This window comes from Echinops telfairi, unplaced genomic scaffold (assembly GCF_000313985.2).
Source record: "Echinops telfairi isolate 266 unplaced genomic scaffold, ASM31398v2 ScPeMD7_7420;HRSCAF=8458, whole genome shotgun sequence".
Taxonomy (NCBI): Eukaryota; Metazoa; Chordata; class Mammalia; order Afrosoricida; family Tenrecidae; genus Echinops; species Echinops telfairi.
The window spans coordinates 50,750,793-50,767,329 of NW_022111320.1; the positions used below are offsets into that span (position 1 = coordinate 50,750,793).

The 16,537-nt window shown below is 55.0% G+C and overlaps 4 protein-coding genes across 10 annotated transcripts in view; 1 reads left to right on the forward strand and 3 right to left on the reverse strand.

Moving 5' to 3' along the window:
- Positions 1-245, reverse strand: part of RHOA (ras homolog family member A) — a 57,345-nt gene extending 57,100 nt beyond the window's left edge. For all 3 annotated transcript variants that reach the window (XM_004715156.2, XM_045297404.1, XM_045297403.1), the window contains exon 1: positions 117-245. The gene's annotated coding sequence lies outside the window, so the exon portion shown is untranslated. The remainder of the gene's footprint in view (positions 1-116) is intronic.
- Positions 246-390: 145 nt separating this feature from the next.
- TCTA (T cell leukemia translocation altered) lies at positions 391-4,315 on the forward strand. Of its 4 annotated transcripts, XM_045297407.1 has the most exons (4): positions 391-956; positions 1,314-1,368; positions 2,916-2,962; positions 3,857-4,315. In XM_045297407.1, the coding sequence occupies exons 1-3, from the start codon at positions 734-736 to the stop codon at positions 2,956-2,958; spliced, it is 321 nt and encodes a 106-aa protein (XP_045153342.1). In that variant the 5' UTR covers positions 391-733; the 3' UTR covers positions 2,959-2,962; positions 3,857-4,315. The 4 variants fall into 4 exon arrangements, with proteins under 4 accessions (XP_045153342.1, XP_004715215.1, XP_045153340.1 ...); XM_004715158.2 differs by having other exon boundaries at positions 2,916-4,315; XM_045297405.1 differs by lacking the exons at positions 2,916-2,962; positions 3,857-4,315 and adding an exon at positions 1,859-2,082 and having other exon boundaries at positions 1,279-1,368.
- A 257-nt stretch (positions 4,316-4,572) lies between these two features.
- On the reverse strand, positions 4,573-10,258 carry AMT (aminomethyltransferase). Its single transcript, XM_004715159.4, has 9 exons — positions 9,398-10,258; positions 9,108-9,275; positions 8,553-8,633; positions 7,667-7,798; positions 7,183-7,261; positions 6,782-6,927; positions 6,519-6,699; positions 6,070-6,225; positions 4,573-5,976 (listed from the first exon to the last, which is right to left on the reverse strand). Exons 1-9 carry the CDS (start codon positions 9,485-9,487, stop codon positions 5,798-5,800), a joined length of 1,212 nt encoding a protein of 403 aa, XP_004715216.1. The 5' UTR covers positions 9,488-10,258; the 3' UTR covers positions 4,573-5,797.
- Positions 10,259-10,763: 505 nt separating this feature from the next.
- Positions 10,764-14,939, reverse strand: NICN1 (nicolin 1). 2 transcript variants are annotated; one of them, XM_004715162.2, is made up of 6 exons: positions 14,751-14,939; positions 12,875-13,051; positions 12,516-12,629; positions 12,086-12,157; positions 11,199-11,303; positions 10,764-11,121 (listed from the first exon to the last, which is right to left on the reverse strand). In XM_004715162.2, the coding sequence occupies exons 1-6, from the start codon at positions 14,880-14,882 to the stop codon at positions 11,080-11,082; spliced, it is 642 nt and encodes a 213-aa protein (XP_004715219.1). In that variant the 5' UTR covers positions 14,883-14,939; the 3' UTR covers positions 10,764-11,079. The 2 variants fall into 2 exon arrangements, with proteins under 2 accessions (XP_004715219.1, XP_030743455.1); XM_030887595.2 differs by having other exon boundaries at positions 10,764-11,303.
- Positions 14,940-16,537: the final 1,598 nt, after the last annotated feature.

The following is a 16,537-nucleotide window of genomic DNA, read 5'->3' on the forward strand; positions in this document are numbered from 1 at the left end:
GGGCCACTGGCCGGGAGCAGCAGGTGGGGCGCGGCCGCGGCGGCCGGCCGGCCGGAAGGGTGCCGAGCGGGCGGACCCGGGGCGCCACGGCGCCAGGAGCGAACCCTCCCGCTCACCTCTGGCGGCGACTCCGAGACCGGCCTCTCTGCGCCGAAGACGCCGCTCCGCGAGTCGCGAGGTCGGAGACGCTGGCGGGTCGCTGAAGAGGCGGCGGCGGACTACCGAGAGAACCAAGGGAAGACGGTGGACGGCGGACGGCGGGCGGGGAGCGTGAGCGAGCGAGCGAGGGCGGGCGGGCGGCGGCGGGAGGGCGGGGAGCGACGTGCGCGCTCCCGAGCTCCCCACGGGCTCGAGCCGGCACCAGCCGCGGCCCCGCGCACGCGCGCCCTAACTACTCAGCACGATTGCTCGGGGGCGCGTCCACGCCCTAAAAGTAAGGCGCTTAACCAATCATCGCTTGCGCGCGGGGCATCACGGGAGTTCTGGGGCTATAAAAGAACCTGGTTGCTATTTTATACCCTTCGAGTCACTCATCCTTTAAGCAAGCAGGGTGGGGCTAGATGCGCTTGCGCAGCTTTCATGCTCCTCCCCAAACTGCCAACTCTTCGCGCATGAGTTAGGCCTTCTCAGGCTGAGTCAACGCGTGCGCATTAACCGGCCTGGCCCCGGAAGACCAGGCGCCTGCGCGGTGGGAACTACAGTGACAGTCCCCGAGGTGGGGCGCGGGCCAGTCATGGCGGAACCTTGGTTGGGACAATCCCTGCAGGCTTTGCCTGCTACTGTGCTGGGGGGACTGGGCGCCCTGTGCAGCGAGTTCCTGCGGGACTGGGAGGCGCAGGACATGCGTGTGACTCTCTTCAAGCTGCTGCTGCTGTGGTTGGTGTTAAGTCTTCTGGGCATCCAGCTGGCATGGGGGTTCTACGGGAGCACAGTGACCGGGCTGTATCACCGCCCAGGTGAGGTTCCCCATTAACCTCCGCGGGCAGCCCACCCCACTGACTTTACCATTTGGCTCCCCAGGGCCTCCCTAGACTACCATTGGTCCCCCAAGAGTCTCATCAGAATTTAATATTAAACCCACACTGTTTAATACTACCCCACCGTTTCACACCACAACCCCGACCAGCCCCCTAGTCACATTGTAGCTTTCCCCAAATCCCCACCAGACAGTATCACTAATCCCTTAGAACCCCCACCGAACTATACCACTGGCCCCTAACCTAACCTAGGCTGATGTATCCTATCCTTTCCCCCACACCCACACCTACGCCTCCCCAGCCCGCTGCAGCTCTGGCTCTGTTCCTGCCCCCCAGGTCTGGGCGGCCAGAACGGATCCACACCTGATGGTTCCACGCACTTTCCCTCCTGGTGAGTATATCTGTCCCCATCGCAACCCAAAGCTTAGCCTCCTGTGCTGACGTGTGGGAGGAGGGGATCTTCAGTGTGGGAGGCCACCATGTTAGTGGCCAAGAGCTTAGACATCAAATTGGAGGGACTGACATCTGAACAGCTTCTCTCAGCACACTGTCCAGCAGCCTCTGGGGTAGGTGTTGAGAGGACACTGCCATCATTTTACAAATAAGGGAACCATTTAGAGATGAAATGGCAGGCTGGACCGATTGGTCTCCCAGCAGAAGCCCCTCAGCTGGGAAGGCAGGAATCTCTGGCCTCATCAGTTAGCCTCCTGATAGGTGAAACACGAGCTTACAGAGTTAAAACCAACGTTTGTCTTAGTCCCACAGGGCTGCCCTAACAAAATGGGTAGCTTTAAAAAAACAAACATGCAAATCATTTTTTCACTGTTCTGTTCTGGAAGCTAAAAATCCAAATCCACAAAATGGGTCTGTTCCTTCTGTAGGCTTCTCCCCTGGCTTCTGGCAGCTGCCAGCCATCTCTGGCTCTTCTCCGCTGATTGAAGCATCTCCCTGGCACTTCATCACCTGACACTTATATTCTTCCCTGTCACACTCCCTTTTTATAAGACGCCGCTCAAAGGAATTAGGACTTAGTCCTCCCCTACTCTGGTATGACATCTTTAATCCAACTGATAACAAAATAGAAGCCCTGTTTCCCCAACCCAAGTACTGGGCTTAGAGCTTAAACTTTTTTTTTTTTTGGGGGGGGGGGCGGGGGCACAATTCAATCCATCATTCTGACCTTTGGCTTCCAAAATCCAGTTACTTCCCATGTGCAAACTTCACCTTGTCACAAAAGTCTTAACTCATTCCAACAATCACCTTTAAGTCCAAACTCTCATTTTTTGAATCATCTCTATCAAGTATGGGTGAGACCCTAGATGTTTTGCATTGTGGGTAAAATCCCTCTCTCGGTAAAAGTGCAAAACCTAGTATAATAGTGTCACGAAGTATAGGAGTGACCCCTATCACATGGTAGGAGCTTAGAAATTTGCTAACTGAATGAAGAATGGAAGGGAGGGACCTGCGGGGTTCTTATCCTAAAGTCCAAAGAATATGGAAGGACTCCAGAGGCAGGCCTTGATCTCATTTGCCTCTATAGCCACCTGTGTCACAGCAAGTAGATGAAAGGGTCCAAGATTGAGGGCAAAAGACTGGTTAGGAAACCTGCCACTGCCAGGTTTCTGTCTTGGCCAATTGGAGAAAGAATGATGGGACCCAGGAGGAAGAATGGTTTTGCAGGCAGGCCCGGGGTGGGGTGGCAGTGAGACCAGTATGGGTTGTGGGACCCATGAGGCATTGTGGGATTTGGACTCTGCCGAGATCTAGATGTAATATGATCTTATTAAAACAATATATATTATATAATATAGTATATGTTTTATAATATATGTATACAATGAGCTTACTGAGCCCAGCACAGCTCCCAAACAGGGTCCGGGATGAGCTAACCCCAGCCACTATTCTGCCCACTAAATAATCTCTCTCCATCATTTTCAGGGAAACGGCAGCAAACGAACCTCTCAAAACGCACAGAGAATAAGAAGGTAGCAAGGGAGTCACCTGGGCCTGCTGGTTCCCACTCTGGGTTCTGCAGCTGTCCAGGTCCCGGGGCTAACTTCAGGGGGCTTGGGGACTAGGGAGTACCTCAGTACTTAAGGGGCTGGGCCTCTGCTGCCTCAACCCTGCCGCCAGCAGCTCCAGCCACTGGATCAGTGAATTTTGCCTCACCTGATCGGTGTGCCTTAAGGGGAGAGTGTGCTCTTCCTGTGTCAGGGGTTGGAGTTCAGGAAAAGCCTCTGGACTGGGGAGGTCAGCAGTCTGTTTTCTGCCCTGGCTTTCTGCTGTCCCCCTTCCCATCCCATGTTGGACCCTGCAGAGGTTTGTCTCTGATAGGATGCCTGAGGCTCACCCGACTGGGATTTATAAGGGAAGTCTGTTCTTTAAGCACTGAATTCCCTGCATTCCTTTGGGAGTGCCTCATTGACAGGGAGCCAGGGAATCCTGGCCTGGGTCAGGTCTTATACTGCGAGATGGCTTCCCACCCTGATTGCTGAAGTGCCCATGTCTGGTCCATACTCTGCCCCCTCAGTGGGAAGCACTGAGAGGTGACTTAGCTAGCTGCTTGGGTATAAGGCCTCATGGCAGGGTGTAGCTGACATCATCTAATCATGGAAGCCCTGACCACCACCTTCCCAACCATCTAGAGCTCTTCAGATTTGAACCTGGCCAGCCATCATTTGCCGAGTAGCCTACCCATATAGCTCCATCTTTCTGAGGGAAGGCTGGGTACCTGAAAGGGCCGAGTCTCCCAGCTGAGCTCCTGGGTTGGCCTCCCACCCCCACTGCTGAAGTGCCCATAGGGTCTCAAGTCTGTCCCCCACCCCTCCAGTGGGAGGTGCTCAGCAGTTAGTGCAGAGAAGCCCCATCATGCCCTGCAGCCTCGCCACTTCCCACCTTCACCTGGGACAACCGGAACCACAGCTCTCCAGCACCAACACCATCTCCAGGCAGAAGAACCACAGCCTGCCTGGGAGGCAGGCCGAGGGAGCTTCCAAAGGCGTGTGTCGCTAAAGACTCGCTCAGAATCACTGGTCCCTGAAAGCAGCATGGCCCTGTACCTGCCTCCGTCCCTGATGACACCTGCCTGCCTCTGCTGGGCCACCTGCCATCTCAGGGTCCAGCTGCCTGCACCCTCTGATAAAGGTCCCATTGCCTTTGCCTAGGCCATCCTTCCGGCAGAGGGGCATTGGAAGGGGGACTGCACTGAGCACATTCTCCCTCTGGAGATATCCGGTTGGCAGATGGATGGACCTCTTGGGCCTGCTCACCACCCTCACACACAGAATCAGGGCCTGACAATGTCACTGAGGAGGTGGCTTATTAAACATGGAAACAGATCAGTGTGTGGTTATTCAGACAAGATGAGGCCGTACGTGTACAGACTACTGGAGAGAGAATACCCCAGGGGGCCTGATGCTCCTCCAGGCCCACAAGGCAATGGCTCACAGACCCAGCTCCCTAAAGAGTAATGGTGGGGGTGCCCAACAGAAGTGACGTCCCTGCTTCAGTTCTAACAGCCCTGGTCCCCCTCAACCCATCACGGAGGCCAGGCACCCCTAGGACCCGGTGAACAAAGCACAATGACACCAACAACTGTGGCAAATCAGGAAGGAAGCTCATTTAATTTCTTCCAGGAGTTGGTATAGTCGACCCCAGGGGCAAAGGTCAGCCCAGGGGAAGGCAAGTCTGTGAGGAAACCCAGCCCCGTCATACAGCAGCCCCGAGGCTCAGGACAGCTGGTGAGCTCGCCATGATTCATCTGCGACCGGGTGGCCGGCTGAGGCATTTTGGGAGTGAGAAGCTCGAGTCCGTGTTTGGGGCCAGCCCTCGGTGAGTCAGGAAGCATTCTTCCCCAGGGAGAGGCAACAGTTTACATTTACAGAGAAAGGCAAATGGAAAGGTGTGGGGTACCAGCCCCACAATCGAGCGGGTCCAAAGGTGGGCGATTGCGTAATGGAGGGGTGAAATTAAAGAGACCACAGACAAGATCAAGCATGCAAGCGCTCACCTCCCGGACAGCCACAATCTCAGCAGCCAGGTCTGCGCAAAGAGCGTGAATCTATCTCCAGTCACCACTTAGATACATTTAGGGGCATGCAAGCCAATTACAGGTAACCACATGTAACAGGAATAGGCAAGACAGAAAGGGGAGAGCTAGGGGGTACACTGTGACAAGATGGGCGGACCTAGATTCAAGATGGCAGCCTAACCTTGGTCCTCCTTCAGTTGACTTGACCTTGTCTTTGGGCTCTCTAGGAAGGCAATCCAATCCACTATCCTTAGCAGGGAGTGGGTCCCACCTAGGGTGGGGCAGACTATAAGGTCTGATTGTTCTAGATGGCTGATACCCTCAGGGAGATAACCTTTAAGCAGATGACCTCCGCGTGTAAGACATTGACCAACCGTGTGTTAGCAAAGCAGTATCTTAGGTTTGGCATATATGGGGAGACAACCTGGGGAAAAATCCGTCTGTATCCTACAGGAAGGGGTGGCCTTTCTGTGTACTAGCCCTTGGTAATGTGAGCCACAAACTGACAGGCTGGCCAGGTGAGCCTCTCCTCCACAGCCAGGGGCTGGCGGAACGGGAGGGAGAGCTGGTGGGAAAACAATCTTGGGTTGACGAGTGTGTGGCTCAAAAAGGGGTCCTGGAGCTGGAGGGGCATAGAGGGTAGAGGGTATAGCCTTCCTCAACCAGATAACCAGAGCCAGCCTCACCCCAGCCTCTCCAGATCCTGCCTCAGCTTCCTAACTCACCACTTGGAGACTGTCCTCTAGGGCCTGGCTGTGGGAGGGTACCCCCCCCCCCAATCCTGAGCCTCTCACTTGAGGGTATAGTAGCTTGTAGGAAGGAAGGGCATCTTGCTGACCACAGCCACCTGTTGCTTCCGCCGCACTTCCACCAGCACCGAGGTCCCCGGGCGACTGTACTGGCTGGACACGTAACCCATCGCCACATTCTTCTTCAGGCTGGGCGAGGGACAGCCACTGGTCACAGTACCTGTCCAGGCAGAGACCACATGTCAGCCCAGCACCCCCAACCCCTGGGGGGAGTTTTAAGGCCAGAGCTCCCGAGCCCTCGGGGCCCACTTACCAATTACAGTCCCCTCCGTGCTCAGAATGGGGCTGTGTGCCCGCATTGGGGGGCCCTCACATATCAACCCCACACGCCTCCGCTGCACCTTGCCCTTCAGTTGGGGGACAATGACTTCGGCTCCAGGGAAGTCCATGGCAGCTCGGCGACGCTTCCCTGTAACATGACCCCGCAGGCCTAAGTCACAACCTACCCACAGGAGCCCTGGCCACAGGAGGTCCTAACCACAAGGACCCCAAGTGGCAGCCATCCAGCATCGAGGCCACTTCATCAAGCCCACCCTTCCCCTGCACTGCAGTCAGCCACCCACCTCCTGACCATGGCTTAGAAGCCAGTGGAGGCTGGGGGTGGGGTGGGGGCCAAGTCACTTGCTCCAGGTTACACAACCAGGTCCCACGAAGGGCCACCCCAACCATCAGGACCCCATCCTGAGTGCCAGTCTTGCTCACCCAATGTCCAACTGAGGCTGCCCTCCACAGGGGTGGTGTGCTCATCGATGTCATTGCCATACAGGCAGAGGCCTGCTTCCAGACGCAGGCTGTCCCTCGCTGCCAGCCCTGCCAGCTTCACCTCCGGGTTGTCCAGAAGAGCCTTTGCCAGGCGGACTGCCTCTGCCGCTGGTACTGAGATCTGCACAGGATACCATAGAGGAGGTGGGCAGCTGCCCCAGAGCCCTGTGCCTGCAAAGGCTCTTACCCACTGCTTGACAAACCTCCACACCGTCTTCGCCTGTATAGCCACAGCGGGTCACGCGGCAATCAGGCACGCCAAACACCTCCATCACAGCACTGCTCATGAAGGGCAGCTTCCCCAGGTTGTCTGACACGCCAGCCTGCAGCACTTGGGCTGCAGTGGGACCTAGGTCCAGGGAACAGGTAACCATTGGTCTAAGCCCCAGAGCCTCTCAAAGCCCGGCCATAACTGTTAGGGAGCAGAACAAGCCCTGAGGTACTCAACCCTTCTCTGCAGGTGGAAGAAGACACCCTCCCCCAACCCTGAGAGCCTGGTGGTTTTAGAATTATGGTTCACAATACCGCCCAATCCACACCCCATCCCCATCCCAAGCAGGCAGATAATGGGAGGTCAGTTCCAAGCCCAGGCCAGCCCTCTCACCTTGCAGGGCCAGCAGGGCATTATCCACTACTTCCAAATCCACATCACTGCCCACATTCTGAAGCTCCCTGACCTTGGCCTGAAAGAAAAGAAACACAACTTCCTGTGCACCTTCCATGAAGCAGGCCCTACCGAGCTAGGCAACAAGACTCTTAAGTTGATTCCTACCATATAGATGATGCCATTGACCCTCAGAGCTCGTGAGTAATTTCCCCAAAGTCACATAGCTACAAAGTGTGGGGATGACTCCAGCCCAAGCCAGGCAGCTCTCCCATGAGGTTCCGGACTCCCAGCGACCCCAGAGTCTGTTTCACCTGCCACCTCCCAGCCACCGAACCCTGGCCTATTACAGGGAGGGCCTGCTTGGAGTCTCCCACTCAAAGGGCCATTTCCTGAGCCCTCTGTCCATGCCAGGCTTGTCCTGGGCACCAAGGCTGCCACTCTGAACAAGGAAGACAGTGCCCAGGGCACGGAAGGGCTATACCTGCATGAGGGCCAAGTCCTTGTCCCGGCAGCCAGCATTGGACACTACGTACAGGTGTCCCTCAGAGGTGTTGGTCACAATCAAGTCATCCACAATGCCTCCAGCCTCATTAGTGAATAGTGACAGTGTCCCCTGCACCAAAGGGGAGCATCTTTACCTTCCTTCCGGTCCAGGAGGCCAAGGCCACAGGTGTGCCGCCCCCCCACACACACCTCTGGACCCAAAGAGCCACTACAAATGTACACACCCTCACACACAGGGCTGAGGTGTTGCAAGGCACAACACTGGGTCAGCCTGGGCCCCAGGGTGCACTAAAGCTTTCACCCCCAACCTCTCCTGAGGACTTGCCCGTCTCACTCGGAAGACACCCAGCTCAGACTTGGGACTGCTCAACCCCTGCCCCTCCTCCAGGAAAGATGCTTCCAAGTCCATCTTAACATTCCCACCCACTCCCTGAGTGCTCTACACCAGTGTCTACGAGAGACTTGGGGGGCTGGCCTCAGCCTCCCAACGCATGAAGAGTCAGACCCAGGGCCCCCACAAATCTCTTTTAAAGGGCAGGTTCCGGGGCAGAGCTTGACCTCATATTCTTAACAAATTCTTAAGTGATGCTGACGCTGATGATTCAGGGGCCACATTTTGAGGAGCAGGGAGGGGTCAGAGGGCACGAACAGTCACAGGACATAAACCTGGGGCTTGGGGTTGTGGCCTGATGGAGCAAGGCTGGGGCAGGTCCCTCCCTGCTGGGTGTCTGGACATGACTCCACATCCCCACGCCTCTGAGCCTTCATAGCTGTGTCAGATCAGTCTCTGCTCTGAAGCCCACAGCAGGAGTTCAGCCCAGGGCTGAGAACACCTGTGCAGAAATAAGAGAAGAGGGACCCACCTGGTTTGGCCTTAGCTCCGCAATGTCTCCAACCACTAGACTCTCCATCAGCCTCACCCGGTCACAACCAAGTATCTTGGTCTGAGGAAGATAAAAAGCCTCAAGCCCCAGCCCCAGTCAGAGAAGACTGTCAATGGAGCAAACCAGCTGAAAAGCCCAATTGGCTTCTGCAGGTGGCCGAGGCCTCCCCTCCTGATTTCCCTACATCCTCCAGCACAGGTTAGCGCTCACTAGGGGAGGAGAAGAGAAAGAGATGGGGAGTTAAAAAGGAACTGCATGCTCTCCTGAAATCCTTTTCCAGCAGGCTGATGAGGGTGAGGGGCCTGGAATCCCCGCACGCACTCTAGCGGGCTGGACAGATTCCAAGGGGCTGATCCGACCCCCGACCCCCACCGGGGCCTCAGTCAGTTTCAGGACACAGAAGACACCCACTCCTCGGGGAGATCGGCCTTTCGGATCCAGTGCCCTGGAAGCAAAGCCGAGGCCCGCAGCCCTGCTAAACAGGGCGGCCGGCGGGCTGGCCGGCGGCCGGGGCAGCGCGCTCCCTGCTCCCACCTGCAGCATGTGAGACACGTCAAAGAGCGAGCAGTGCCGGCGCGTGTGCAGGTGCGAGCTAATGTGGCTGTCCCGGTACTGCACAGGCAGGTTCCAGCCGGCGAACTCCACCATCTTCCCGCCATGGGCCAGGTGCAGGTCGTAGAGCGGCGTCCTGCGGAGCGCGTCCTGCAGGCGGCCGGACTCAGTGCTGCCCGAACCCCCAGGCCCCAGCCGCCTCCCTCCACCCCGCCCCCTGCCCCATCCCATCCCCGGAGGCAAGCACCCGGCCCCAGCACCCTCTAGCCCACCTGTGCGCAACTGAATGACCGGCCCAGGGCTCGGGGAGGTGCCTGCAGGATCGAGCCTAGCCAGGCCATCCAGCTCCCTGCTCGCCACATTGTCGCCCACAACCAGTGCGGCCAAACACAGAGGCCACCACTCTGCTGGGCACGCTGGGAGATGTAGTCCGGCCCCTGCCCGGACAGGTTTTTCCCGACCCAGCCCGGTACTCAGAGGAAGGGGCAGGCAGCCCCCAGGGCAGCCCAGGCTTTCTAGCGGAGTGCGGAGACCCCAAACTGCAGGAAAATACAGCCCGAGGCTCTCCCAGCTGGCAGTTCAGGGCGGTTCGGTCGCCAGACACAGCTGGGGGCAAGACCTCCCCCTGCAGATTGTCCAGCCTCCAAGGGGACAAAGTTCATTGAGCCCAGGGCTGAAAGGTCTGAATCACAATGGAGACCCTAGGAGGAGGAAGGTCAAAGGGCGGGGCGGGAGCGACAGCCAGGGAAGCACCAAGGTAACCTAGCTCCATTCCCGGGTCAGGGTCCCCAGCTCTCCCCCTGGGCATATGCAGGCAGCTGGCACTGGCTCAGTCACACACACCACGCATCTTTATTGATCCGGCTGCACATCAGGCCCTGTCCTGGCTGCTGGAGGCACAGCCGTGAATGAAGCACCCCAGGGTCCTCCCCACTGGCTCACAGGCATGCGGTGAGGGAGGGTCCCTGCTCCCTGCGCCCAGGACTTTGGCCATCCCCTTCTCAGTAACAACACAGTGGGGCTGCTCAGGAGTATGCCCGCCAGGGCACCACCTCTGAGAACGCTGATGGAAGAGAGCAGAGGGCCGCCACCACACAGGGGCCTAAAAAGTTCCCCCCCGAAAAACAATGAACCCCCCAAGCAAGGGGCCGGGGCCCCTATACCAGTAGTGCTGCTGCAGAGCAGCGCCCCAGGGGAAAGCCAGGTCGCACAAGGGCTGAGGGCAGGAATGTCCCCACACAGTGATGAAGGAGCAGCAGCCAGCTGTCGGATCTTGAAAGACCACTTCCTCAGAAGCAGAGCTGAGAGTGTGATTCGGGCAATGTCAGTTGGGTGGCAAGTCCCAGGTCTTATGCTCAGGCCCAGCCTTAGTAGAAGCTCCTGCTCTAGTTCGATGGTCAGACCCACTTGGGCACAAATCCAGGGGCCAGCCCAGGAACTGAAGGACCCAGACTGCACAAATCCCCACTTCTGTGTCCCAGTTGAGTGAGTGAGTGACACAAAGGGAAAGAAGGCCACTAGGGGGCCCAGAAACACTGGGAGCTCTTGTCTCTCCCTCAAGCTTCCAGTCAGCAAGAGTATGTGGCAGCAGAGCCTTAAAGTGCAGCAGACTGCACTTAAAAGAGGGAGCAGGCAGAAGACAGAAGACAGGTGTACATGTTGGTGGGAAGGGTGGAGGGCACAGGAGGGGATTCTTACTAGGCAGAACTGAAATGTTTTTAGGGTAAGAGGAGGATTGGGCTACATCCAGGCAAGCACAGAGCGCAGCCCTGTCTGGAGTTCATGCTGAAGCAACACAGTGAGCCCTGAGAATCTGGAATTGAGAAGGTGTCCCAGACAAGATGGGGGTGCAGGTGGTGCTCGGAAGGCATGGAGACTTTACTTCAGGCTCTGGTGGTTCAAACCAGGTCTGCGTGAGTCCAGAAAGAGCCAAGTCTTGGGTAGGAGCCTTGGCTCAGGTGTAGGAGAGCAAGTTCAAGTCATAACAGCCATCCACCTGCAACACAAAAAGCCATCAAGTCTGGCCCACTCAGGGCAACAACGCAAGCCAAGCAGAGGGCAGTGATCACTCACATCAAAGCGGCCGATCCGTGGGGAGGTGTGACTGGCCCGGATCATCTCTGTCAGGGCCCACATCTGCTGCACCTCAGAGGATACCCTGCCGGGGTCTGGGAGACCCTGTTCCAAAAGGAAGGGTCAGTGGCTATGTATCTCTCCCCATTTGTGCCCTAGGGACCCCGGAGCTGGGTTTTGGGGTCCCCTAGCTGAGACCACCAGCATTCTCAGATGACTTCATAAGAGAAAGTTAAGGCCTGGTGTGTAACAGGCAGCCCAACTCCAAGCTAGCAAAGCCTCCAATCCCACGGTCTAAAACAGTGGTTCTCAACCTTCATCATGCCGCGACCCTTTCATATAGTTCCTCATGTGGTAGTGACCCCCAACCATAAAGTTATTTTAATTGCTACTTCATCACTATAATTTTGCTACTGTTATGAATCATCATGTAACAATCTGATATGCAGGATGTATTTTCATTGTGACAAATTGAATATAATTAAAACATTGTGATTCATCACAAAAACAATGTCATTATACATTGTGAAATATTTATTTCTCATGACAAATAAATGAAATTTTGTCTTGAAGCATGATGTAGCATGGGTAACAGTCTTCCCGCTGGGTACTCATAGGTGGGCACATCTGCATGTGGGTGGACCCGCCTGGAGACAGATAGAAGAGCAGTGTCTCTGTTCCTAAGACCACTGGAAATAGGTGTTTCCCAGTGGTCTTAGGCAATCCCTGTGAAAGGATCTTTTGACCCCCAAAAGGGTCACAACTCACAGGTCAAGAACAAGTACCCAACGGGAAGAGGACAAGAGCCAAGCTGAGGACCTTAAAGGGGTCCACCTAGATCTGTTCTGGGCCATGGACAAAGGGTTCCTACCCAGGGGGAGGCTTACCTCGAGGAGGGGGATGGGTTGCTCACAGGGTGCTGGGTGGGAGAGCCACTTGGGGAAGACCATGGAGGGGCTCTGAAAGTAAAAGCAGAAGCACTGAGGGATGGTCCTGAGACCAGACTTCAAGAGTTCAGGGGAGCACAGTTGGGTCTCTGGAGCCTCAGACACTGGGAAGATTCTGTTCAGGAGCCCACAGAAACTCAAGGCTGCAGAGTGTTCTCCCCAGCAGTTGCAGGGTCCTGGCCTGGGCGTGGCAGTCATGTCAAAGGTCAAGGGATATACAGACATGGCCTTACCCCTCATCATGATCTCTAGCATCCTGACTCAGCTCAATCCCGTGAGGCATCCTTCTGAGTCTCACCCCATCCCCTGCCCAGAACCCTCTGGGCCTTAGCTGGGAGCCTCTTGGGGAAAGGACCAGCCAGTCACCTACCTTTGGTCCCTGCTGGTAGATCTGCAGCTCCTCCACTGCGAAAGACAGCCACAGCGGTGACGGCTGCCGCAGAATCAGACGCAGCTCCAACACGCTGGCCATGTCACACAGCATCTGATACACACACACAAGGGCCCAGCGAGGACCCAGCTCACTCAGCAGTGAGTCCAGATGCTGCCTCCCACCCCGACCACCCAGGTCTTTCAGAAGGAAAGAAAGGAAGTCTCTCTAGATACTCACACAACCACAGCCCAGGACACCTGACCCTCTCCTCTTCCCTCCTGGTGTACCGGCCCACAGCCCAGGCCCCTTGTAAGCCCTCCTCTGAGTTTCCCTGGCCATGTGAAGGCCCAGCTGACCTGGTGCTGGAACAGCGATACATACTCCTGGGCCCCCTCCTCGCTGTGTGGGTCAGGCATAAGGCAGTAGTTCCTCAGGCAGGTCACCCACTTGGCAGGTGTGTGCCCCGAGGTGTGCTGGCGCACACGGATGCTCAAAAATGCTGTGTAGTAATTCTTAAACGTGATCTCCTGCAACTAAAGCACACATAACCCACCATGGCAAATCAGACTCAGGCCCAGACCTGAAAGGCTCAAAAAACACCATATTCCCCTAGCCTTAAGAATGTACTGTACTAAACAAACAATTTCAATAAGCATCTGCTTGGTCCCCGTGCTAGTTACATAATCTGGTGCCAACTTGAGACTATTAAGAACGAAGGGGTAGAGTTTAGCCAGTCAATCAGGTCGCTGCTTGATGACCTCATTTGGAGGCGCTAAGGAGATATAGTTCGCTGGAGGTGGGACACAGACACTCTCCCCACAAGACATTCCTGTTGACAAAGCCACAAGGAGCAATTCTGATGGCAGCCAGTGCCTTGGAACTGGAGGAGCCACATGAAGACCCACGCCAGTGCTAAGATTCTTCCACTGCCACTGGTTCCACAAGACCTTCCACCCACTAGCCTGTGATCTTCCTGCACTCAGTATCATTGCATGTGTTGCGTGAATCTGAATAGAAATTTATAGATTGGTATTGGACATATGGGCTAATAATGGATTTGATCTGGCCTGGGCTGGGATGTTTTCTCAATATTCAGCTGCTCTTGTATATAAAGCTCTTTCTTAAACTCATATGAGTGTCTGGATTTGCTTCTCTAGTCCACCCAGACTAACACAGGGCCAAATTTGGTTTGCTTTTCGAGAAGAGCTCACAGGCTACCCAAACCAACCACCACTACAGATTTCATCACGTGACCAAGATGCCACCAGACCTCAGCCCTACCTTGGGAAGAGGCAGAAAACTACAGCTAAGAGCTGAGGCAGGAAGACTTCATCTGGAGAACCAGGAGAGGAAACCCAAACCAGAAAAACTCACCTTGAGGTTAGCAGTTCAAGGTATACCCGACAGCACCATCATAGCACATACAAAAGAGTGGCAGAGAGTGAGAGGCTCCACCACACACAGGAATAAGGAAGGATTCAGCCTGGCTACACTAGCAGTGGCTCTCATCACTGCACACTCCCCTATCACCCACGAGAAAAAGGCTCCACCCTAGACCTTCTGGATCAGGATCTCTAGATTGGGTCCTTTCATGAAGCTTGAAAGCTAATGGCAAGAAACAGCTCAGGGAGAACCACAAAATTTAGCCCAAGTGCCGGGGGATGAAGCCTGAGAGGCACCAGGGCACAGGCACCGGACTGGCTTGGAATGCTGGGTGATGAGAAGGTGGATGTTGTCGTCTGTGTTGAGGTTATACAGGGCCCAGTCATTCCGCCTGTTGGGTGTGATAATGCCACTGGAAACTGGAATCACTGGGAGGATTCGGTTGAGGGAAGAATTGAACCTGATCCCTTGCAAGCACAGAGGAAGGAGAAGTAGATTTCGAGGTAACTCATTGTCTAATCCTCAGCCAAGACCATGGACAAAATGATTCCTCACTTCTATTTGGTTCACACCCATATTGCCTGCACCTAGACAACTACGTGGCATCTCTATGCCAGCGCTGCCCTGGGCACGGGTGAAAAACGTTGAGGAGTACATGACAGAAGGCTGCATTCTAATAAGCTATGTGATAACTGAAGGAATACATTCATTAATGGTTAACTGAATCACCGAGGCAAGCGACCCCACAGAGGCTTTCAGGAAGGGATGAAAGGTGCCCAACAGGCCTGAGTTCTCAGGTCTGCCCCGCCTCCCAGGTCGGGTTGCACCCACCCCAAGGGATTTGCTCACCTCAAAGGGCGCGGTGCTAGGGAAGGTGACATCGATGACCTGCACACCAGGCCGCCCTAGGGCGTTCCGCACATCGCCAACCTGCAAAGCCACGGTGCCTTTCATGTGGCAGGGCACTGCCACGCGGGACATGGCGCTAGCAGCGGCCACCCAACACAGCTACCTCTCGCAGCCTCTGACCACCAGCCCTCCCCAGCGACGCCCCCAACTGAGTCCCAAGAACTACAACTCCCTGGAGGCATCGCGCCCCGGCCAGTCCAGCCAATCAACGATACTCAGGATGGACCGCGGAAGTGCCTGCGGAAATTGCTCTTCAGCCAATCACCGCCCGAGTCTTCGAGGGAGGAGGGCGGGCCCATCCTAGCAACGGCCGAGCTTTGGCACCGCGCCCTTCCGTTCGTGGACCGATTGTCCTCGGTCTGGACTTGCTGCGTTTGTGTCTCCGCGCGCTGCGGTCCTCGCTTCCAGCACGGAAGTGATGAGCTGCAGATGAGCAGTATCTGACCGGCAGTAATTACAAAATCAAACATTAGCTGTTCTATTTTAAAGGGCGAAAGGATTTAAACAGACCCTTCACAACAGAAGTAGCCAATATGCATATAAAATGCTTAACATTATTATGCATCGAGGAAATAGAAATTAGAGCACCTACAATTTTATCAATCCCTGCACATCCACTAAAGGTCTCTAGGTGACGAAACGAGTTTGCGCTCATAGGAAGCCGAGTGTAGCAGTTCGAATCCACGCAATGGCGCTGGGGAAGACAAGGCCTGAGTGACCAGCAGCAGCAGCTAGCAGAAGCAAAGCTCGCAGAGCCGTTCCGTTCTGTGTCGTTTGGGGTCAGCATGCCTTGGCAGGGACAGCACAGCAGCCGGTGAGGCTATTGAGTTCCGGGAACTGCCATTCACTGGTCATTTCCAGCCACTTTGGAAACAGAACTTCATCCTTTCTTTCAGAGCTAAATCTTCACCAGGAAGAGGAAAAAAGGAAAACAAGGCTAAATGCAGACTTGTGGTGGTAAGTTCCGCGTTGGACCGCCACCACAAACACCAGCCATTCTAAACCACCAGCTGCGTCTCAGGAGAAAGACGAGGCTTTCTGCTCTCATAGAGATTTATAGCCTTGAAAATCCAAAGGGGCAGTTCTACTGTGACCAATGGGGCCACTGTGAGTCAAAATAGGCTCCATGACTGTTTGTTTGGGGGAGAGTTTTATTATTATTTTAAATCATTTTATTGGAGGCTCATACAGCTCTTACCACAATACATACATACATACATACATTGCATCAAGCACATTTGTACATCTGTTGCCATCATTTTCAAAACATTTTCTTACTGCTTGAGCACGTGGTATCAGCTCATTTCCCCCCTCCCCCACCCTCCCTCCCTCATGAACCCTTAATAATTTATCTTTTTTTTTCATGTCTTACACTGACTGATTTCTTCTTTCACCCACTTTTCTGTTTGTTGTCTGTCCCTCTGGAAGGAGGTTATATGTAGATCATTGTGATCTGTTCCCCCTTTCTCCCCGCACCTTCACCTTACCCTCCTAGTATGGCTACTCCCAATATAGGTCCTGAGGTGTTTATCTGTCCTGGATTCTCTGTGTTGTGAGCTCTTATCTGTACTAGTGTACATGCTCTGGTCTAGCCAGATTTGTAAGGTAGAATAGGGGTCATGATAGTTGGGTGGGGGGAAGCATTAAAAAACTAGATGCAAGTTGTTTGTTTCATCAGTGCTATACTGCACCCTGACTGGCTTGTCTCTTTCTTGTGACCCTTCTGT